This window comes from Tympanuchus pallidicinctus, unplaced genomic scaffold, assembly GCF_026119805.1.
Source record: "Tympanuchus pallidicinctus isolate F22 unplaced genomic scaffold, pur_lepc_1.0 scaffold19, whole genome shotgun sequence".
In the NCBI taxonomy this organism is placed as follows: Eukaryota; Metazoa; Chordata; class Aves; order Galliformes; family Phasianidae; genus Tympanuchus; species Tympanuchus pallidicinctus.
The window spans coordinates 1,935,475-1,959,559 of NW_026294710.1; the positions used below are offsets into that span (position 1 = coordinate 1,935,475).

At 35.9% G+C, this 24,085-nt stretch overlaps 1 protein-coding gene across 3 annotated transcripts in view; it reads right to left on the bottom strand.

Moving 5' to 3' along the window:
* TBC1D22A (TBC1 domain family member 22A) overlaps positions 1–24,085 on the bottom strand; it is a 155,468-nt gene that overhangs the window by 79,457 nt on the left and 51,926 nt on the right. For all 3 annotated transcript variants that reach the window (XM_052680815.1, XM_052680816.1, XM_052680817.1), the window contains exons 9-10: positions 18,909–19,018; positions 7,790–7,865 (exon numbers count right to left, since the gene is read on the bottom strand). In XM_052680815.1, coding sequence (XP_052536775.1) covers positions 7,790–7,865; positions 18,909–19,018 — 186 coding nt within the window. The remainder of the gene's footprint in view (positions 1–7,789; positions 7,866–18,908; positions 19,019–24,085) is intronic.

Consider the following 24,085-nt stretch of genomic DNA (forward strand, 5'->3'; position numbering starts at 1 on the left):
TCCCAGTTTGTTCGTAATGCTGTGACTTGGTTCTTGACAGTCTTTGCCATCATTTACAAAACTTCAGTACTGTCCTCTCAGCTGAGCAAAGCAGGCAACTGGCCAACCAACCAGATTTTATTCTAAGCAATTAAGTGTTACAGTAAGCAATTCTACCTGACTGAACTTCCTAACAGCACGGAGAGTTATTAAAAAAAAGACAGTACAGTGACATCAACAACAAGTAACACATCTGAGAATACTGCTGCTTGCTATGAATGCTACCAAGGGTAAACTTGTGAGAGCAGAATCTCGTGATGAACTGCTGCCTCTGACTTAAAATAAACTCTTGACAAAACTGGTTTTGGTAAGCAATGCTTCCCTTTACTGAAGGCAAGTTCTGCATTTCATTCTTTAGTTTTGAACAACGTGGAGATGGTTTGCAAAATAATGTGCTTATGGGAGACAAAGAATTTGGAGCAAAACCTCAACGCCAGGTTCCTGGCGATGCAGAATAAGGTTTACAACCAACAAGAAACCCTCAACCTGAATTAATGAATGTTTGAATAAAATTGATTTTGTCAAGAATACAGCTTAGCAGTGAGTTATTATTAATCTCCATTATTTTTATTAATACACATTAAAAACAACAGAAATTCTTGATGACTGGAAAAAGACACGCAGAAATGATCATAAACCTGCACCTGGAGACAAGATCTCGCTATGATATATATTAATGCTTCAAGTACTAGTAGAGATCCAAATAGCTACAATTACCATTTCAGTTGTTTTGTTCCAGAATTAGTTTGCCTTCTACCTCATCCTTTGTAAGAATTATAATCACATAATTAAAAGCAATAAATAAATAAATAAATAAATCCCTGAAAAGTACAGTATAAAACAAAAACAAGACTGGCAGAAGACCAGACATAATACCTAATAGTATTTTTTTCATGGCCTACAGATAATGTATCTAATAACTGTATCTAATGTATCTAATAAAATATCTAATCAGCCCACTAAATATTCTGCTACTTGTTAGGACTTTGAGAAGTATCTTCTTCATACTCAAAATATCCAGCCGATATGAAAAAGTCCAAGAGGCTGATTCCAGAGCAAAAGCAGAAAATGGAAGAGGGACAGACAGGGGAACTGACACGAAGGATGGGGGATCTAGCTGCCTCAAGGAATCGAGCGTGTAATAATTCTGAAGTATCCAGGGGAAAATGGAGGAAACTATTAGGAAAAATACTAACAGTAATCCAAGCAGTAAAACATTCAAGCTAAAAGATAAAAATACACTTGGTGTCCCAGGTGGAACCTGACCTTAATATTCAAGATGTAACAAATAACAATGTTATTTGTTTGATCAGATAGTTCTACTTCCAAGAAGCATTCATCAGAATACTGTAGCCATATCTTATAAATCACAACTGTGTGCATTCATAACTGGATTCACGTCCAACACTTCCTACAATTCAGATCATGGTTTTTTTTCTTTAATTTGCTGCAAACATGTAAGTTTAGGCTAATTAAAAGTCGAAGTGTTTAGAAAAGCCAGGAATTTATAAATGATTTTAACATCAGTCTTAATTAACTCTTGTTAAGATCTCTGAACCCTGTGAGCGTACAAACGTAATCTCCTCAGTAAAATATAGAAATATGATTTAAAAGATAAATTAAATAATTATAATGCCCAGTGAGCAGCATCTAAGAGTAGATTAAAGTATAATACAGTAATTACAACCATAAAATCAGATAAAAAATAAGATGGCATTGTTAAAATGAAAAAGAGCTCTATAGCACAAATTAATTTAAAACAATTATGAAATGCCTACAAGTTTTTTAATCACTTCAGCATCAAGCTGACACATAAGGAATGACCTTATTAATCACTAATTTTCAACAGCAGTAAGATCTAAATAAATTCTGTTCCCACTTCCAATTCACACAGCTTCAATGGATTTAAAGAGCACAAAGTCTTTACAGCTACGACAACTGGCACTTTTTTTCCCCACAGACACAATTTTAGTTGAAAATAACAGGTGTCAGTAAAATGCTTTACAACATAATTAAACATGAACATAATTTTGCACACATGGTTAAGTATTCCTTAACCATACTTCAAAGAAATCATCAGCATGAATATATAGCAAAGACTGAGCAAGTGCCACCACAGTATCATCTTCAGTTCATTGTATGAACAACTAAGATCCAAACTAAAAACTGAACAAATTAGTTAGTTTGTACCTATCATGGTTTATTGAGCAGATACCTGGAGTGGTGTTACAGAAGAAAACATATTAGCCTTGGTTGATATTTTGTCTTTTTGAGAGTCAGATTTTCAAAAACAAAAAATCAAAACCAGTTTTCTCCACTGTTTAAAAAGTCAAATCAGCACAGAAACTAAATAATCTTTAGAGACTATCAAGGTATAGAAACTACCAAATGCACTGACTCCAAGTACTTTTGGGCCTTAACTCATCAGGTAAAATTAAGATCTTAGCAAAAGCAAGAAACATTTGTATTTGAACGACTGGATGGTTCTTCAGGAATGGGTGTCTCTCTCAGAACAAGAATGTGCAAAATGCTATGTGCCAACTCAACACAAAGAGAAAACTGTAGGAATCCCAATGAAAATTCAGCCACTTAGTTCACAGCTCTTCCAGCTGCCTCTCAACCAAACGGACATTAGACAGAATAACTGTCCTTTAGCTCTATGTGAACGAAGGATGTACTATAAACAGGCCCAATTAGTTAAGAAGCCGTAACATGATACATAAATACTGAGTATTAAATAACCTATCAGACACACCTAAAGCAAGTATCTCAAAATGGGAGAAGTACCAAGAATGACACAATGAAGTTCTTTCACTCTGTATAAGCAAACAAACATAAAAATGAAAAATTATAAATTAACTAGGTCTTGTGAAGAACTTAACTTGCACATACACACACAACAAAGTAATACATACAACATATTCATGCAGCTTTTTTTCTGTGGGTAAAAGCAGTTAAAGTGTATTTACAGTATAAGCTTAAGGCCATATAACAACAGCAAGTTACGACAATTTTCTTGATTAAAAAGTCCTTATTGTGACATTACTGAAAGAAATGCAGACATCTGACCAAGAAGTTTGCAATCCAGGAGAGAAGTAAATAAATAAATAATGATTAGCGAAGCTAAGATTAATTTGTCAAGAACAGAGACATTCAGAACAAGTCTGGACATTTTCCTGTGCAGCTTACTTTGTGGAAACTGCTTTAGCAGAGGAGTTGGACTACGTGATCTCCAGAAGTCCCTTCCAAACCCTACAACTCTTTGATTTGTGAAAACACAGATCAGGTTGCTCAGCACACAAATGCAAACTTGATGAGTTATTTTGTAAGACATTTAGAGTAAAATGTTTCATAATCATCCTCACAGGAGATGAAGAATATCCATACTAGGCTCTGAGTTGTGAATACCATCCTTACAAGTTTTTTCTACCATTAATCAGAATGCAATTAAAAAAAAGTAATAGACTGTTTTATTTTTTTTTTTCCTCAAGCTGCATTTTCGCTAATTTACAGAGAACGACATGCAATTTTAACAGCCTATATTTTTAGTCAGTTTATGGGAAAAACCAAGACTACTTCTACGTGCAAATGCTCAGCCTTCTTGCAGGCTGCCTGACACTTAATTATGTTATTAATTATCAGATGCTTTCCAGTAAACTGAAGAAATAAAGACTCTCCCAAGTCTGAAACCAGGTAAATGCTAAACATCTGTAAATTCTAAAAACATAAATCCTGAGTTAATTTGCCATTCCTACAATATGCCTCCTTGATTTCAAGGCTAAGTGAAGCAATTGAGGAAGAGAGCATCAAACTTGTCTGACCTGTTTACAAATCATGACATTGTTCATTTTACAGGAGAAAAGCTCCGCAGACATTACAGAGAACAGAAAATGCAGCTTCTTGTTACAGATAGCTTATACTATTGAGCAATTTATTGATCCTCTCTTGCGAAATTTTTGTGAAATTCTTAGACATGAATGATGATGACAAGGTGAAAAATGGGACAGAGTTTGAAGACAAAACATTATTCAGTCTTACCTATAAAAAATTCCACTGAGTACACGGGTCATTAAAAATACCTTCTGGAGTTTAAATGGGCTGAGATTACGATTAAATAAACAGACTGTCTTGGCTGTTTGAAATCTGATTCAGTGTTTTGCACTGTACACACAAGGACAGTCATATTATATTGAGAGGAGTTGTGATCCATGAGGCTGGGTTAATGAAGGTTCCTTGAATCACTAACATTAATGTATTAACACTCTCCAAAGGGCTAGGTGTCACTTTTCATACACTGGTAACCCCTTATAATAAGCAAACAAGCTGCACAAGCTTCATCCATTCAAGCAGCTACTTATTATGTTAAGGTTCTCTTCACCATTCAATTATCCAGCATCAAAAAAATAATGTGACGCAGTAACAACAGGAACATTATTTTCTTCCACAGTAATCATAATTAGCAATTAGAATATTTACAGTTAGTATAAACCATACAATTTTTTTTTTAAAGCAAAACTATTAAGTTCACATCAAGCACACTTTTCTCTTTAGCTGCAGTACAGCAGACTCAATATGAAGATAAAAGGAAAAAAGCACACACAGTAAGAAAGATAACAATTCAACTGTATCTATCAATGTACATACAATGTAACTGTATTCTATCAAAAAAATCCAAGGAGGTCAGGATCCCTCATCTGAGACATCATCCAAAAGTTGAAATAGCAGCGCACATCCATCACTGCCAACACAATGTCTAAAGCCTTGTTTTAATCCTTCATGTATTTTGGACTATATTTACTGGCAAAAGAGAGGAACTAGCTGAACACTCCACTACATAAAAAGAAAGAATACTGAAAAATCTTTTTCATCCAAAGCTGATGTGTGCCTCTGCACTACAAGGGTTGTGATCAGCAGAATAAGTGTCCAAGTGGCTGTCAGTTACAAATGGCAAAAACAGATAGTTACAAATCTCAGAGATAAATACTGGTGCCAATACTATGCAGCAACTTCAGGTATGACTGGGAGAATGGCACCTAGTGCACTCCCAGTAGTTTTATGCATGATAGAAAGTCGAGAGGAATGGTTAATAAAACACACTATACCTTAATTCCATAAAGGAAGATTCTATTTGATTGTATTAAAGAAAGTCACAATGACTTTTGGTAGTCACTTGATGGTAATCAAAGCCTTGAAGAGTCTTATGCAATGAAGATGCAGAATCTCCATCCTTGGAGATGAGATCTGGGGTCTGGACCACTGATTTGTGGAGTAATTCAACCAAAATAGTCTTAAGATTCAATAGCATCAATTGCACTGAAATTCTTCAGGCTTGCTACTGTTTGAGAAGTAACAGCTTTATAAGATATTTCATAGTGTCATTTTTTATTCACAGAAAACAAATTTCTGTCAAAATTTCTGTTTTATTCCATTTCCTTGCTCTGACATGTCATAATTCCCATTAGTTGTTTAGTTTAATAGTTTTAACAGTTTCCTTTAACACATGGTTTCCTTTCCTACATATGCTACACATATGTCACATGGATAACATACATCATAAAATACACCTGCTGTAAGGCAATCAATTTCTTAGTTAGGACTTTGCTTTGCCTTCTCCAACTATACCACTGAAACAAGAAAGCTGTCCTTCAACTATTCAACTACATCAAGAATCTATAATTAAGAGTAATCTAAGATGTTGCCTTGCAACTGCTTAATACAGCCTGAAGAGTCAACACAAACTAGCAAGCACCCGTGTACTCTACTAAAAACTGCCAGAAAATGAGCATTTCTAATGTAGAAAAGTTATCATTCAGTGTCCATCATCATTTTTAACACTTTGGCAGTTGTCTACAGCCACAGATATTGATATAGGATCTTCTAAACTCTGTAGCTCAAAGTAAAATTACCCACAGTGTTGGTTACATTCTTACTATTTGCTGATGTAAAAGTATGTTGTGCCTACACTTAGAAAAACATATAAACAACTGCAATTTTTGAGGTACCGCAATTTTGGTGTATTCCAACAATTTCCTGTTAACCACAGTCTTAAAGACCTCACAAAATTATTTGCAATCAAATAAAAATCCAGAAGACATTTTAATTGCAGTTAGCTTACTAACTGCAGTCAGTAAATAGCAATTAAACTGCTCTACAAAGGAGAGTTTAGGAAGAAAAATGTATTTGCTACAACTGCCCTTTTTTTTTTCTTTTATTTAAGTGCAAAGACTTCAAAATAATCCTCTGCAAACTTAATCCACTGACCCAAAGCACTGAAGGTACAAATAAGCCTTCAGCTGTTCTTCCATTCTTATAAAACAAACTATAGTATAGTTTATTTATTTTTTCTTAAAATGTTAAGAATGAGTTTTATTATCAGAACAGTATTTTTCATTTTAAAAATTTGTTTCCATACTTTTCTGACCACGTTTATGATGTTCACTTGCAGGTATTGTAATTATGCACTTTATTTAAAAATGCACTTGTTTCTATAAATAATTGAAATTTAATCACCTATACTGAAATTAACATAAAAGAAGATGAAAATCCATACTGAAAGCAGTTAGATGATTTCTGAAGTTATAAAATGCACTAAATTAGAAACATTTCTAAATAAAAATTTTCCTACACTTTACATAGAAGCATCCCTTTATTTTTAATATTAATTTATGTTTTTAAAAATACATATAATTACTACAATTTTATATACATCCACATTTATAGCAGAATATTACATAAACTCTGCAGAATATTACATAAACTCCTGCTCTTATCTTTCAATAATTAATACATAAAGGGCATGAAAAGCTCAATCAAAATTTAGGTTGCAAGTATGTGCAGGCCAACCCAAATTCGCTGTGGTAAGTACTGGCTCAATAAAAACTCACAAAGCATACAATGAAATCACAGAATTAATCTTTTCACACAGATTATCAAATATTAAACTACTCAGGAAAGCCTTTTTTTTGCTATTTCATCATTGCCAGGCTAAAGTCACAAATATATGGCTGGTTCTGCTTGGCAACATTTTGTTAATACTCTGTTCATTAATTTAACAAACTACCAAGAGAGTATGTTTAGAATGGGCAAGCATTATCTCTTGCCTTTCATTTAATTAAACTCTGCTCTAGCAATATGACAGTCAGCATTTCATGAAGGGAATTATTTTAAGGACGAAGGTAGAAAATATTTCAAAGTGCCCTGTTAAAACATGAAAGCATAATCTCAAACTGTCCCTGCACATACTGCAATTTATCTATAATATTAAAGATGCTATTTCCAGAGTTCATAATTAATTGGATTCCACACAGAAATTATTCAGGCATTCCAGATAGCAAAACGCTGCACAAAGGCACAAAACATAGTGCCAAAGGACAGCCATAAACAACCAGTGTGACTTGCCCGAATTACAACAATCATTGAGCTTAATATGAAATGAATACCGGCTGCCTTTTGTATGTGGTCATTACTCTGCTGCAAAGAAATTGCCATTGAATTTTGATTATATTGCCTTAATAAAAAGTAATGAAAGTGGCTCATGCTCTAGTAGCTTTCCTTTAAATGATACAGGACAGTGATCTTTCAAAGGCCAGCGCGCCACAAATTGTCCGAGTGTGACACCTCATCAGAGGAAGGCTACATTACTCCACACTGTAGGTAGCAGCAGTGATGCTGGCTTGATTTCACGCAAACATTTTGACTAAATGCTTTCAATGAAACACTATTTAGAAATTAGGTTAGCTTTTAAACTTACCATCGATCCGACTAACAAGCTCTTCCAACATTTTCACTTTCTTTTGAATTCCCGGCTGTGCAAATGTGTAATTATCCTAAAGAAAGGACCAGAGACAAATATAAGTTTACGGAAAATTAGAATTTCCTTTCCCCCAATTACTTAACTCTTTTTTTTTTTCCTCCTTTTATTTATTTTACTTTTGTTTCCTTAAGGTGCTCAAGTTTTGGTTTTGCATCTCCTCAGTTTGTCTTTACAGTTCAGGAGCAAATAATCATGCTCCATCATCTTACTCAAGAGTGTGTGCCTAACAGCATACCTTACAGCTATGCCTGTATCACCTGCTTGCTACCTGCTGATCTAGTGCCCCTGAAGTTCCAACAAATCATGAAGGTCTAAAGAGTTTCAGAAGGCTGTCTTCTCAAATGTCAAAAGCTGTCATGCTACAGTGGTTTTTCTTAAGATCTTTTTTTTTTCCCCCACTACAAATTTGTAATTTTAAAAACAGATGAGGAAGGAAATAGGAAAATTACACCCTAATCAGATATAAAGAAGATATAAATTTGATCCTTGTAAGTTCAGAATAATGCCTTCAATAGCATGAGAAATCAAAACTCTATTCCAACGTAGTCACGACTGCTGTGAACATAAGGTCATAGTTAATATCACGTACCAAGATCTAACATATGAACTGCACAGTTAAATTGGCAGGGCACTTGCATGCATTTGTCTGAATGCATTAACTCTAACTCAACTTTGTGTTTGTTTATACAGTCATTTACATCTTAAGAAAGTTAACTCTAAGTTCCAGAAGCGGTACTGCATTCAAAGTACAGCAATATGGTACTCAATTATACAATCTGTAACAAGTTGTCTGTAAAAGTATTCTTACGTATTAAACAAAGAAAGCAAATGCAGACTAGAACACTGCTGCTTCCCATATGCTGCAGCAGCACCACAGCTCCCATCTATGAATCTGAAACTGCTCCTTCTCAAAGCATCATTACTCCACACACATCTGGAAATGCAATCCAAAATCACAAACTTCGATTTTAAAGCTATTAAGTTTGTTCTTCACTGTATTTCATCTTTCCTTACTCATTTCTTTTCCTACTTATTAATTCAGCTCCAAGAGAACCCAGTTCAGAATTACTCTTCTACTTGTGCTGCCTCATCTATCTGGGTACATCCTTGTTGGCTCACAAAACCTATTTTTTAATTAAACTATTCTATCAACATTCCCTCCTGTGATATTTATAATTGACTCTGAAGCTTGTGAAACTGTGAAAAAAGGATTTTACAAACATAAAAAAGTATTCTGACATCTAGAACTCTTAATCCTTTTATGCTTACAGATAAAGGAAATGCAAGTAACAGATTTAAAGGAAAACACATCCAACTCATTATTTCTCAGGGCGATACAGAAGTTCAGCGGTTAAGATTTGAGTTTTTCTAACATATAGTTTAATTGGCTTTATCAGCTTCCAAATTCAGCATAATGAGCTCTTCAACAGACCAAAGTTTTTATTTGTAGCACTGACAGCTCTTTACAGAGCACATTTTCAATACAGTTCCCTCCTAACTTCTGCAGAAAAAGACAGTCCAGTATTTCAGTTCTCCTCCCTCTTCCCCCTCACACCTGTGGGTTCTCACAGGCATGCTACATTACTTGTCCTTTAAGTTTTTGTTATATTTCATTTATTCCTTGTGTAACTCATCATCTACATGAAGCAAAAGACTAACTCTGAATAAGGAACAGCATTTATTTTTTTTTTTACCTCCACACATCTTCAGCAAGCAGCTAACACAAACATATTTCTAACCTCTGTTCTTGACTCTGTCTAGAAAGTATTCACATACAAAGAAGTATGAGATAGAACAGATCGTACAATAAATATTAAAAAAACATGCATTACTGTGCACTGAATTCCTTGACATTCTGCTCAGATAGCTTCCAACATACTTTCAGTGAACCGTGCTAACCTACTTCATGGCTGAATGGCTATAATATCTAGTTCAGACTCCAACATATAATTAGTTTCACCTTACAATACCAAAGGTTAAGACTTTATAATGTCACAGGGGCTCCAAACTTGCTTCACCCTCAAATCTTTGTGTTAATTGCTGGTACTTATTCTGCAGAGACTAATAGCTAACTGCCCAGCAACTACAAATAGGCCTGGCAGGACTTCTTCCTCAAAAATACTAATTAAATCTTAAAATACTTCAATTGCAGTCCTTACTATATGAGAAGACATGAACACAGTAGAAAAAAAATGATTTTTTTTTTAATTTAGATGTTAGAGGTTAGAATTTTAAATTGAATAAACTTGATTAGAATGTGAAAATAAAGAAAATAAACACACTGAAGAAATGGATATAAATAAAGAAAAAAAGGCACTGAATAGATTTAACTCAAACTCTCATCCTGTACTCACAGAAGGAAAGCAGAGAGAAAAAACAGTTTCCAAAAATCACCATGGGAATCAAATCCCATCCATTTCGCTCTCTGCTCTGACAGCTGACAACAAGGTATAATTCAGCCAGTAAGTCCTGCAGTAACACTTTCTGTGGATACACTGAAAAAGTGGTATTGAGTGAAAATAAGGATGGGTCCTACTTTGACTTGTAATAATCTCCAGATGTTGCAGTACACCCCTAGCACTTTTAATTGCTTACAGTATAAAGCAGATTAGTACAAATGTGCGTTCCAGTATTTTCAACCACTTACGAGAGGCAAGTCACTGTGATGTATGCTGCAACTAAAATGCTCCATTTCTTATCACCATCCACAGCCACAGTACTGACAGTGATCTGTTCAAATTATTACTAGCTTCTTGAGTGCTAAGAAAAACACAGTTGCCTTTTAATCATGTCTTAAAGGTGCATCCAAAGGAACCGTTAACCAAGTTCAACACAGTTCTGGTACTCTAATTTTATATGACTTAAAAAATACTAAATGTACTTCACAGCCATAAGTCCATAAGAATTCTGAAAATCTTTCTTTCTGACTTCAATTATTTTAATTACATGTGGGAAAGGAAACAGTACTGGTGAAGGCCATCTGCTGTATTACAAAAGCAGCTATAGGGATACATAGAAGGAAAGAAACACAAACTATTAGATATAAATACATTAACACAACTACATTCTATTATTAATGACATATAGAAAATCCATAAGTAATATATACACTTTATACATATATTTCAATGTGTTTATATAAACAGACATATAACACAATATGCACTTACAAAGACACACAAAAACATACCGTATTACTTTTTCTACTTGGACCTTTTTAAGTACTTTCTAATTTCAAAGAACAACATTTCTTATCTACACATCTAAATCTTAATCTTTTAAATCCTCTGACTTTCCTCACTGATTTCCATTATTAAAAATGCACGTAAAGAATTTTTGAGTATTAAAAATGGCTTGAGAGGAACATACTCATTGTTTTGCTTTGACTTCTGATTAGCCCCAAAGTGACTGTGCAGTTGCAATAGGTGACCTTTGAAGGCTCCTTCCAACTTAACATTTCTATTCCATTCTCAGGTGAGAAGATGAAATAAATTTGCACATTCCACAACTCCTTTAAACCTGACGTCTGAAAACTTAAAAAAAAAAAAAAAAGTCCATGCAACATACTGGTCTACAAATTAGGTGAGAGATGTGATGTGATGGATGGACCACTGGGTGGATAAAGAATTGAGTGGATGGTCAGACCCAGAGAATTGCAGTCAATTCTCAGCTTCTGGTACACGATGAGCTTCAGGACCTACTTTGAAATAGTCTATCTGAGGCCAGACCATCAGGAAACAAAGCGGTCCCACACTGCTCAGAGTCATGATTCTATACAGAAGACCACAGCAGTTTTGTGTTTTAACTATTCCAAGTTTTGAACAGGCAATAGCAGATGTATTAATTAGCATTAGTGTTAATTCAAAAGAGAAGAACTAACATAACAATTATGTTAATTACATTTCAACAAGAAGTAGTTACAACAACTCTATTGACCGAGTTGGTACAGTCACATTATTGAATAAAACATATATTTTTTTTCTTCGGGTACTAATAAAGTCTTCAAAGACTTCTCTGAAGATGAGTTTCACACAGGACTTTGAAGATCTGAAGGTCCTTCAGAAAAGACACAGAATGGCACAACAGTGTATATGTTTTGCTTCCAAAAAAAGTCTGCCCTTAGGGCTATTTATTTTTAAAAGCGTAATAAGGCTACCTTGAAATGAGAAAAGGTGCTTATAGAAAAAAATTCTAAACCCTTGTTGTATTTTACATAATCTCCTTAAATCATGGGAAGTTTAAAACAGCATGTATTCTAATGGAGTACATCAGAAAAACAAGCAGATATCTGAGAATGAATACAGAAGAAAACCTGGATTGTAGCACCTGTTTGGGCCTTCGGGCGACATGCTTGAAAAAGTTCAGTCTCACGTACGACACACAGTTAAAGAAAGAGAGAAGTAACAGTTAGGGATATTATTTGATCAGTAATTATCACAAACACTGAAGTTGCCCATTTCACATTAGAAGAAGAGTCCTGACCAGGCACAAACACCTGCCTTAATTGCTCAACCTACATCTCCTGAAGCATCTCGTGTTTGTAACTAAAGACGACAAACATTTGAATTTGAAATTGTTCCTGGTAAGTAAAAGCGTTACGGAAGTCTCCGATACTGCAAACATTTGCGAGTAATCCCACGGCACAGAACAACCATCAGAACAGCAGGCCCCATTCAACAAAAAAACTCACTTTCAGCAAAACAAGGTAGTATGTTTGCAGACATCAGCAGTCATTTCAATCCTTCCATATATTATCACTCATAAAATTTTAAAACCCAACTTGTACTTTTATTCTAAAAGAAAAAGCTGTTACTTTTTTGCAATTAACCAGCCCTGATAAGGCAATCCATTCCCAAACGTTGTTTTTTTCCTTTTTTCCTTAGACTGGTTGCAGCTTGAAGAAAAGTTGTGTCATTCTTAGGGTGTAACTTGGACAAGGCACTATCACAACATGAACGTTCTGGATTTTTGGAAATAACTCAATAGTTATTACCATACAGAAGTTCTGTCACACAGATTGGGTTACAGAGCAGGAAGAGACACAGCACAGACATGCAGCTCAAGTGCTATAAGAGCTAAATAAAGAAAAAAAAAAAACTCTCTAACATTTTTGAAAACTCCTTACAGGAATTCCACATTTCTAAAGCATGCATTTCTGCTGGCAACATGAACTTTTAACACAGGAACAACTGCAAGACTGCAGTACTGTCTTTCAATATGAGCTCTGCAGTGTTGGTGGGGACTGTTCATCCACATTTCCTCTGAACACACCATACTAGTAGTGCTGTGCCCAGCTGAGAAGAGTGTAGGAAAGCGCACCTTAGCTAGCTAAGCTAAATGGAGCACTGAACTGAAGTATACCCAGAAATCCTAGATAAGCTACCACTGTATCAGCACAAGTAGACAGACCTTGCAACACCCATGATGCAGAAACTTGATCAGTGCATGAAAGCACACATGCAACATACACATGGTCCATATACCAAGAGACAGATAAGAGGTAGAGACAGACCAGACAGCTGCAATACATATTCTTTTATATACATCTATCTTGGCTAACAAACTCCACACTCACAGATAACAGGTCTGCAATTCATTATCATTTAGGTGCTGTACTGAGGGACAGGGTTTAGTGGGGAAATTCTGGTGACAGGTGGATGGTTGGAATGGATGATCTTAGAGGTCATTTCCAACCTTGGTGATGCTATGATTCTATGACTAACCTTGCTAGCTGAAACTAGTTCAGCTATGAGTACCTGGTTACCCCAGTGAAATACAGATATGGTAAAGAAAGACCTTTATCTTGCAGGGGTTTTATGAAAGCTATCTTTGACCTATTTTTTTCATAAGAATAGATCTTTGAAAGGTCCTATGAGGAATTTTCAGAAGTTTTAACGTTATTTCTGCACAGACTTCTCAAAGCCTGATCTAAATATTCATGCTAAGTATCTGTTCCCTCAAACCCTTTGAAAGATTTTCCAAGTAGCACTGTATCCATCCACTTATAACTAAGATTTGAGGCACAGGTTAGCAACAACTTTCTCTGCAGGATTCCCTTTGCAGACTGAAAACCTTGCTATTTAATCAGTCACAGAAATATCTAACATATACCTCATCACATTACAGTCCCTGCAAATGAATTATTTCGCTTTTATTCTAATAATTCCCAGGCCTGGATAAATAACGATCTTAAAGTTTTACTGTTATTTTTAATACATCTGGTCAAATCATTATGCAATGCATATATTTCTCCTTTGGTTATTTTATTACCATTACACTTGAACTTAAAGTGAAGAGTTACACTTAATTTTATATGTGAATGTTACATTTTCAGAAGGCACAGATCTATGTGAACTTTTTCTTGAATGCTAATGAGACTGTTGAGGAAAGTGTTATAAAGTATGATACAGTAATAAAAAAAAGGTAATTAAAAAGGGTGTGTGCGAATGTCAACTTGAAAGGAAAAAAGTACTCGTGGGATAAGTTCTATCTCATTTTCTCATGTCCACAGTCATTATTCCTAAAGGTGAAAATGCAGAAGTACTCATGCATCACCTACAATTTAGGAATGTTCTAAAGAAGACTGGCTTTTATGACAAGCAAAAAGGATTGACATCTGAAACACTATAGATTCTTCAAATAGCAACGTAAGACAAAGTAGTTTATATAACTAATCAGGCAGAAAAAAAAACATGACCTTTGCTTGCAATATGAATGTACCTACCAAAATACTGCTAAATGCTAATCATGAATTACAGGTGTGAATCAAGTAATTCACTGAAAATTACAAAAAATAGTGGTGTTTTTAGACATGTTTTGAACAGTCATACACATTCTTAAAAATTTGTTAACTGGAATCTCGTGCAAGAATACAAGCTGAAGACAACCTGGGTTGTCAAGGGTTTCTGTGAAGAGGAACTGGAACAAGGATAGATATCTACCAAGATGCTGAGGAGAATGGGGTGCATTCCCTTTGAAAGGCTGAAAGAACTGGAGCTCTTCAGACTGAAGAAGGTTTTAGAGGTATGTAACAGCAGCCTGCTAAAATCTTTGTCACCAAGATGACAGAGTTTGACTTTAAAATAGTACATATTGAGAAGATGAGAGACAAGCAGCATAAACTGAAACATGAGACATTTCATATGATGGTGGGGGGAAACTTCTTTAACACAAGGACACTCAAGCATCTGAACGGGTCACCCTCACAGCAGATACTGCAGCCTCCGTTCCTGGACATTTTCAAGATTCAACTGGACAAAGCCCTCAGAAACCTTATCTCAGATTTGAACCTCCTCTGAGAAAGAAGCTGAACTAGATGAGCTCTAGAGGCCTCTTCCTATCCAAAATATCCCAGTATCTAACTGTTATCGTTGTATAATCAATGAACATTAAGATGTTATAATTACAAAATAAACAAGAGAGTTCGGCAAAGCAGATAATGATAACAAAAAGAAAATAGATAGAAAGCTTACCCCTACCCTGAGCTCACTCGCAAAACTCCAGCAGAGCAGATCTCCAGAAGAGATCCTTCCCCACTGGTAGCCAGCTCTTCAATAGGTCCAGGAGGCCTGGAGCCTGGCTCCGCCTGTGCTCCTCTGCTGACTCACGGCTCACCTCAGGTGATCAGTCAGAGGTTCAGGCCGGCACTCAGCAGTTCCCATACAATCACAGCACACTCTTTAAGCTTATCCAGTCCTGAGAGGCCAACACCAAATGGAAAGGCTACACTCATCAATACATTATGGCTATTCAGCACACATTTCCAGATTGCAGTTATCGCCACAGCATCGCACATTCCTTGCATCAGTTATTCAGGCATTTTAGACAAAATATCAGCTGTCATACGTAAGTCTCCTGGAATGTATTTTCATAAAAAATAGGAAGCATTAAGCACTGGCCTTGTGTAGGATTTGGGCTTTTTTTTTTTTTTTTAATGTTTTTTTTTTTTCATGGTTTTTTAGCTTTGTGAGAAAAGAGCAGTTTTGCTCGTTGGCTGTAAAGACCTTCCACAATGCATGTATAGCAGATTACATGGAAAATACTGAGGGAACAGGGAGAACTACTTCCAAGAAACAATCAGTAGCACCTTCACTGATAAGCAGAGAAACCTGAAGTGGACAATCTAGTTTACTGCATATTAGCAACAAGCTGCACAAATTTATAATCTACAGCAAAGTAAATCCACATCTTACCTGCTGTGATTATGCCCTGGCCCTGCTGGGTACTTCTACTCATTTTTTGCTACAGTGCCAGTTTAAGGTCTTTGATGAGTGCTTTTTTGTTGTGTGATTCAGATCTCTAAATCAGCTCACAGCTCTTGCTCTCAGCAAGAGATCACAAAGGAACGTTCAGGAGCAGGGAGGAGCACAGGTTTATTAGTTTGATATAAATCCTCTTATGCTCTTTGGGCTTGACGTTAAATTTAATGATTCCACATTATCCTAACACCCTAGTCCCCATTTAGTCCTTGTCTCCCTTCAAAGGATCCTATAATCACATATCCAGAATGTAAGTCAGCTCAGTAAAACAATCTTTCATCTGCTTCTCAACAAGATAATTTCCAGTTGGATTAATTATCCCAACAAACTCATCCTGCAACATGACCCCTCTATCTGAGCAGAAAGTGGGCATCAACACACAGGGAGACAACAAAGCAGAACGGGAGGAAAGAAAGAAGCAAATCTTTTATTTCAGCAGCACTCTGCAGTTGCAGTGAGTTAACTGTAACATCATTAGTCACACTGCAGCATAATATTTCAAGCCTGCTTTTGATAGATGAGTGCATCCCTGAATACATCCAATTGATCACCATTCCATCTATGTACGAGCTTAAATTTTTTAATCGATGCAGTTTAATTGCATTACAATTAGTTTCAATAATTTGTTTATCAGCACTTGATGTTTTTGTACGAAAACAGAATTTTAAGGAGAAATGATGTCATCTTTAAGTTTCCTTTTCTATTAGAAAAGTACAGCAGCGGCCCTGTGACAGATTTTCCACAATCAGACAAAATTGTAAAATAATTTTTACACACATTTCTTCAAGTACATTTCAAGTTCTGACTTTTGTTCTTGATACGTGGTCAAATATTTTGAAATGCAGCCATTTAGCGAGGATGAAATAAGAAATGCAGCATCTTTTACAGGGATCAATATGATAAAAAGACTACGTTTTTCAATGATGCTACACGAAAGTTGAGCTACTGCTCATTTGACATTGAACAAGGAGAAATATATTCAAAATACCCTCATGGAAATTAAAGTGCTCTGTTTCTTGACTCAATATCATAAAAAAATAAATTCTGTTACGAGTGTAATTTTGCAACATGCTTTTGTCAATTAAGCATTCATATTAAAACATACACATAAGGAAGAGCATGTCAAAGCACTTTTCAAAATATTAAGTACTAAAATATGAAAAACGTTTATACTAAAAATGCTATCAAAATTGGGAATCTCAACAACGTTAGTTTCACTGAAAATTGCAGCTTCACATCATATGAATTTTTATTGTTCTTGATATTTAATGATGACTTATTAATGATTGGAGGATAGGCATTTTCCAGCTACATAACTTCAACCTCCGTGTTCTTCACTGCATTAAAAGTAACTGGAGAAATAAACACTTTAGTTTTCAAGCATTTGTCCAAAAGGTATTGAAAACTAAGTAAGATACGTGAGACCTATCAGAAGGATTGGATTCATCATATGTTCTAAAAGCACTTTTCCATCATCTCATCTTCTACGAAAATGCTAGGAATCAATCTACCAAAGTTTTGCTATCCCTGTAACTAATTCTTCTACTGTCATCAAAATAATAATGAAGCAATTTCAAAGCAAAGATTCTCCACACTGTGAGTACAGCTCATTTAAAATCAGGGAATAATGAGAAAGAGATGGTATGAACATCACTTAAAAAAAGAAAAGCAGCGGCAGCGAAGTGCTAAATAGTTGTAACCATAATTTATTTTCTAATCAGCTCACTGAAAACAGCAAATGAACCCTGACTGCAACCATCTGCCTAGTGAACATCGCTAACATTCTTTGTTGCCAGTGTAAAGGAGAAATCAACGCCTTTCGGAAACTTTCATGTTTTTGTCAAAGGTCAGCTTTGATCTCATCACAGCCCAGAAAGACACACTGATTATTATTTTCTTGCGTATGTTCTGACTTTCAAAAGTCAGATTATTTTTACTTTCTACAAAATTCAGAATGTTTATCTCAAATGACAGATCTGAAAAACAGAATTAGTGGCATACTATTTATGTCTATCACAACATAAAGCCTATAAAATTCAATTCAGATAACTTCTTTGTAAAGTCAGAAGTATCTGCTTTACTGCTGCAATGCCGATGCAGCATAAAGTGTTGTACAGTGCTAAATATCCAATACAGGTGTTTTGACAACCATTTAATCTTTGCCAGACTGTACTGACTCCTCCCTCACCTAAATACAAGACACCAAGCTACACATTTAGTTTGTAGATCCAACAAGTACTTACAAATCCTCCACTCTGCTGTTACTTGCAGCACTTCGGACAAAATCGAGTCTATATTAATAGCTTTCCTATGATGAACCAATTCAGACAACACTCAGTGAGGCTGTAGAAATATTAAGCCTAAACCAGACTTTTTAAAAACATGAAAATAATTTCAGGAACTAGTAAGAGCAAGTTTAGTAAGTTTAAAGGATGACGTATCAATCATTTCAAAATGAATCAATACAGGAGCCAGCTTTTCAGAATCTCATTGGGACTCTTTTACTTGGAGACTTAAGTAAACCTTCTGTACAATTGGTGACTGAGATGCATAATATGACTCTAGAACTGGACATTTTTACTCTGCTCAAGCACGTCATAAAAAGTCATAAAAAGAACAAAAAAAAGTTGAACTTTTTTTCCTAATATGCCAAATTTGCAGCAGATTTCTCCAATGGGAAAATCTACTCCTCCCCTGTTTTTCACAGATGCATTTTTTCCCAACAACCTTAAAGCAGTTCAAAGCCATGACATTAATCAGTTATCTCCACTACTTACAGACAGGAAAAATCAATTTACCTGAATGCCATCAAGCAACTTGCTCATGCACCAATAACTGTCAGCTTCTATGTTCTGCAGTACTTCTTCAGGCAGACTGGAAACATCAAAATTTTCCACTTCTTCTTCTTCTGTTTCAGGAAAAGAGAGAGAAGAAGACAAGTCAATGAAGTGCATAGAATAAATAAAGCAAAAATGAGGAAAATAACTGAAAACAAAGACAAGCACCACTTATCTTCCAGTCAGAAACTTCAACGAACATTTACTTAAGCGGGGACCAAATGAATCATTTATTGCTCAACTGTGTCATCTAATGGCTTTAAATATTAATGAATACTTAATTTCCTGCAGACTGTGAAAATCTCAAATCATGCCTGGTTAACCAGAATTAATATATAATAAATTACTTCATTCTAGATATTTCACACCTGAAAGAGGATTATCAGAAGCCTTCATGTTATGCGTGAACAACCTCTGCAGAGCGTTTATGTCTGTACCACACACAATAAAACATTTCAAGTTCTGACAGAAGAAAGCCCCAAAATACCCCTTTTAAAAACCAGTAAAATGGTTTAAAAGCAGACTATAGCTTTTCAAGGAGAATTTGTCTGTTTTCAAGTAACCATGTGTAATCCAAAGGAAATTATACAAAATGGAAAAGACCATTTTTTTTTCTCCCCCAAAAAATTTTTAGCAGGGCAATCCTTAAGTATCCCCATTTGTACTCATAGTGGAGGCTGCCACAACCCAAGTGCAAGACCTCACACTTGACTTTGTTGGATTTCATGTGGTTGACATGGGCTCACTGCTGGAGCCTGTCTAGGTCTTTCTGGATGGCATTCCATCCCCCTCGGGCGTATGGACTGCACCCCACAGCTTGGTGTCATCTGCAAATTTGCTGAGAGTGCACTCAATCCCACTGTCAATGTCAGAGATAAAAATATTAAGGAGCACCAGTCCCAGTACTGACCGCTAAGGGATGCCAATTTGCATTATACTGGCTAAGAAGCGTATTTATTGCATCCATTATATTAATCATTATTTTTTTTTAACTAAAACGTAGTGTATGCCCACACTGTGGAAGTCATCCAGACACTAAATCAAATAAAGAAGGCAAAGCATCACAAAAGCCAGAAGCAAGCAAATGCTCAGTGATCTGCAATGGTTGCTCCACATTTTATTAGGGAAGCTCAAAAAATGACTCTAAATATTTAAGCGACCCACACTTCTGCTGAAATAAAAATAGGCCATCCATTTTCATGACAAGTTCCATTAAGGAATATAGACAGAATATGCAAAGTACCATTTTACATATTTAGCGCTGATTTATATAGGTGGTAGTGCAAAATATTTCTTTTCCCATGTGGTTTTAAGGGGAAAAAACCTGCATGCAAATGTAGTAGCACAGGGAGAGGGCTTACTTGGATGAAGACAAACATGCTAGAGATACTTAAAAATAAAAAGAAAACAAAGCAGAAGGCGTTAAAACAAACAAGCAACAGAAGTAAAAATCATGGAATCACAGAGTCATAGAATGGCCTGAGTTGAAAAGGACCACAATGACCACTGAGTTTCAACCCCCTGCTGTGTGCAGGTCGCCAACCAGCAGACCAGGCTGCCCAGAGCCACATCCAGCCCGGCCTTGAATGCCTCCAGGGATGGGGCATCCACAGCCTCCTTGGGCAGCCTGTTCAGTGTGTCACCACCCTCAGAGTGAAAAGCTTCCTCCTAATATCTAACACCTAAACCTCCCCTGTCTCAATTTAAAACTATTCCCCCTTGTCCTATTACTATCCACTCTCATAAACAGCTGTTCCCCCTCCTGTTTTTATGCTCCTTTTAAATACTGGAAGGCCACAATGATGTCCACCCAGAGCCTTCTCTTCTCCAAGCTAAGCAATCCCATCTCCCTCAAGCTTTCCTCATAAGAGAGATGCTCCAGCCCTCTGGTCATCTTAGTGGCTCTCCTCTCATGCTCCACGTACTTCCTGTACCAGGGGCCCCAGGCCTGCATGCAGTACTGCAGGTGGGGCCTCACAAGAGCTGAGTAGAGGGGGATGATCACCTCCCTCTCCCTGCTGCCCACCCCTTTTTTAATGCAGCCCAGAACACAGTTGGCCTTCCAGGCTGCATGCACACACTGCTGGCTCATGTCCAGCTTCTCGTCCACCAGGACCCCCAAGTCCTTCTCTGCAGGGCTGCTCTCAAGGGGTTCATCCCCAGTCTATATAAACACCTTGGACTGCCCCGGTCCAAGTCCTTCTGCGCACTGCTGCTCTTACAGAGTTCTTCTCCCAGTTTGTATAACCATCTTAAAAGCAGATAAGACAAAACATTACTCCAATTTAAGAATTTTGTTTGAAAACAGAACTAAAAATCTGAGTTTTTGATAACTTCAGATTTGTTTCCAATGACTGAAATCTGAATGGACAGTAGTATAAAATTAAGTAACAAGAATATGGGGCAAAGAAGCAGGGAAATGTGTATATGCGTAAATATCTTGGGGGAAAAAAACACTGCATAAAAAAGTCCCAACTACAAAGTCTCACAGTAACATTTCTAATTTTCTTCAGTTTCCTGTGGAGATTTTTATCTTGTTATCTATGTAATTGTAGAAGACAGTAAAATAGTTGCCTGAAGGAAAACTGCTGTAGCATAGAGTCGATGACATGCTGATCTGTATATGTGCATTGCTGTAAGCACGGTATTAGCCATTCTTTACTGATTGCCACTGAGTGCTTTTGAAACATCCCACAGTATATTAAGAATAAGTTTTCCTAAATGGCTTTAACTAGATTCACTCCCTAAGGCAGTGGATAGATAGATAAATAATAATAATAATTAATTACAACTAGTCCGACGTTTACTACTCCAGTGACAGCTGAGAATAAGCACAGTAAACAAACAATGGCTCGTGGCCATTCAAAACAGGTTTAGAGATGAGTTTAAGCCTAGTCAGTAAATTTGGCAGAAGCTGTTCAAAATGATAACACAAAATTCATATCTGATCTCTCATTGTCTTTTAAACATATCTGAATTTTGTAAAACTATTTAATTTGATGGGAGTAAATATATCTCCTGTTACAGCCAGATGGAATCATACAATAACGGATTTCTACATTAATTAAAGAAATGGAAAACTTAAACTTCAGTGGGAATTCTATTTATGAAGACATTCTGTGCTGAAATAAATACTGAAAACTCAGAAGGGTTCACTAGAGTGAAAAGTAGAGACTAAAATGGACGGTGGTATAAGAAAAATAAGAAAGTTCCACAACCCAAAACAAGCCTGTTTGATGAAGGATTGTTCTTTACACACATTCAATACACATAACAATATGCAAATGCACAAAGCTCAGCTTCTTTGAACATCTTAAAACTGTTTTTTTTATGAAGCATTACTTTGTGTAAATATATTTCTCATCTAGTGTGTAAGAACTGTCATACATTTCAAGTCCAAAGTATACAGATGTTGCAGCTATGTGCAAGGAAATCACCATGAGCACGCATGCGTAGGTGCTTGCCTGTATTTTGCTTACAAAATATATATGTTTTCTATTTTAGTATTCTATGTTTTTTATATGTTTACAGTATTTCATTGTAAATACATGTCATAGCTTCAGAGGTACCAGCAAAGGACACAAACTGCAGGATTAGACACATATGATTGCATTCAGAGGTACACAGTAATATTTCCACATCTAGAAGATATTACGTATCCCATCACAAACTCAGTTTTCAAAGACTTACAGAACAGCTATTTAGTCATTGTTGCATGGAAGCAGCATTTTTCTAAGGGGATCGGAACATAATAGAGCATTTAAATGTAAATTCTTTCAGTAGCAATTACCTAATTAAGTATTTACATAACCACATCAATATCTCCCATTGAAAAGTTCCTAATTACGTATTTATCTGATAGAAATAGCTTTTGAGGTGTTAAGGATTAATTACCAAAGCAAAAACGTTCCTGTCTTTGTGATAGTGAAGTCACAAAGGTAAAATTAAAAAATAAAAAGAACCCATTCATTTCAGCAGTGCAGGTGCAGGTAAACGTGACCTTACTGCATTTCACAAATTCCTTACGACAAGCCATGTTCTCTTGCAACCTGTACTGTTGATTCGTCTGTCTAAAGACTGCTAATAATCTTACACTTGTTTTCAGATCATCTGCCAGAACTTCCTAAAGATGTAATACAAAGCAGGATATATACAATTACATACATCAATATAAGAATAATGATTTTATCATTAATCGTTTTACTTTATTAAGTCTGTATTATTTTGCTGTATATGACAGAACCATTACAATCTCCACTGACCTGGATAACAAGGTAAATCACCTTCTCCAAAAACACTGTGAGCTTGATTACTTTGACCTAATTTTTATGGTCAAAGTTAATGCATGACTCTACAATTAATTCTATTGCAAAAGAGTAAATATCTCATATACTTATTCTTTAACTCCAGACTGCATACTAGAAAACAGCAAATCATCGGGAGACTTCCTTTAGCGGGTCTGCATGCTTGCCAGTAAGATTTTCCACTCAAGCTTTTCGTAGATCAAATTTTAATGGCCAAATATTTTTTCCTCAATAGGTAGTCCATAGTTTGCCCTTAATTTCTATTCATAACCCATTGTACACATCTACATAGAAATACATTTGTTTTTTGAGCGTGATAATTTATTTGAAACGTAGAGAAATTCTCAGCTCGTGCTGTAAATGAAACAAAAGAGATAGGCTCTTTGTAGGCACACAACTGAGGTCCAGCTCAATACATTGATTCAATGAGTCTATCACAGAAATGGAGTACCAAAGAGAACTACATAGACCAGGTGGAACCAACAGGTTTTTGACCTGCAGAACTTGCATAGAACAAAACACAGATCTGGCTAACAAACTTTTATACAGGCAAGAAATCTGGCCAGTAAATGCGAGCTACATTTAGGAAAAAAAAAAAAACTTAAGGCATTGAGCTGAGAACGACATCACTGTAGAACAGCAGCTCAAAGCTTTAAAGATGACAGCTCTTGGAAAAAAAAAAACAATTAGTGACAAAAAAGAACACAACATTCAGTGCATATTCTTCACAAAGTAATCACTTCAATAGGTTTGTTGCTGTCAACCAAAACAGACTGCCAGAGGGAAGTGGTGCGTGTGATACCAAATTAGAAGACTAGTAAGTAATTAGCATCC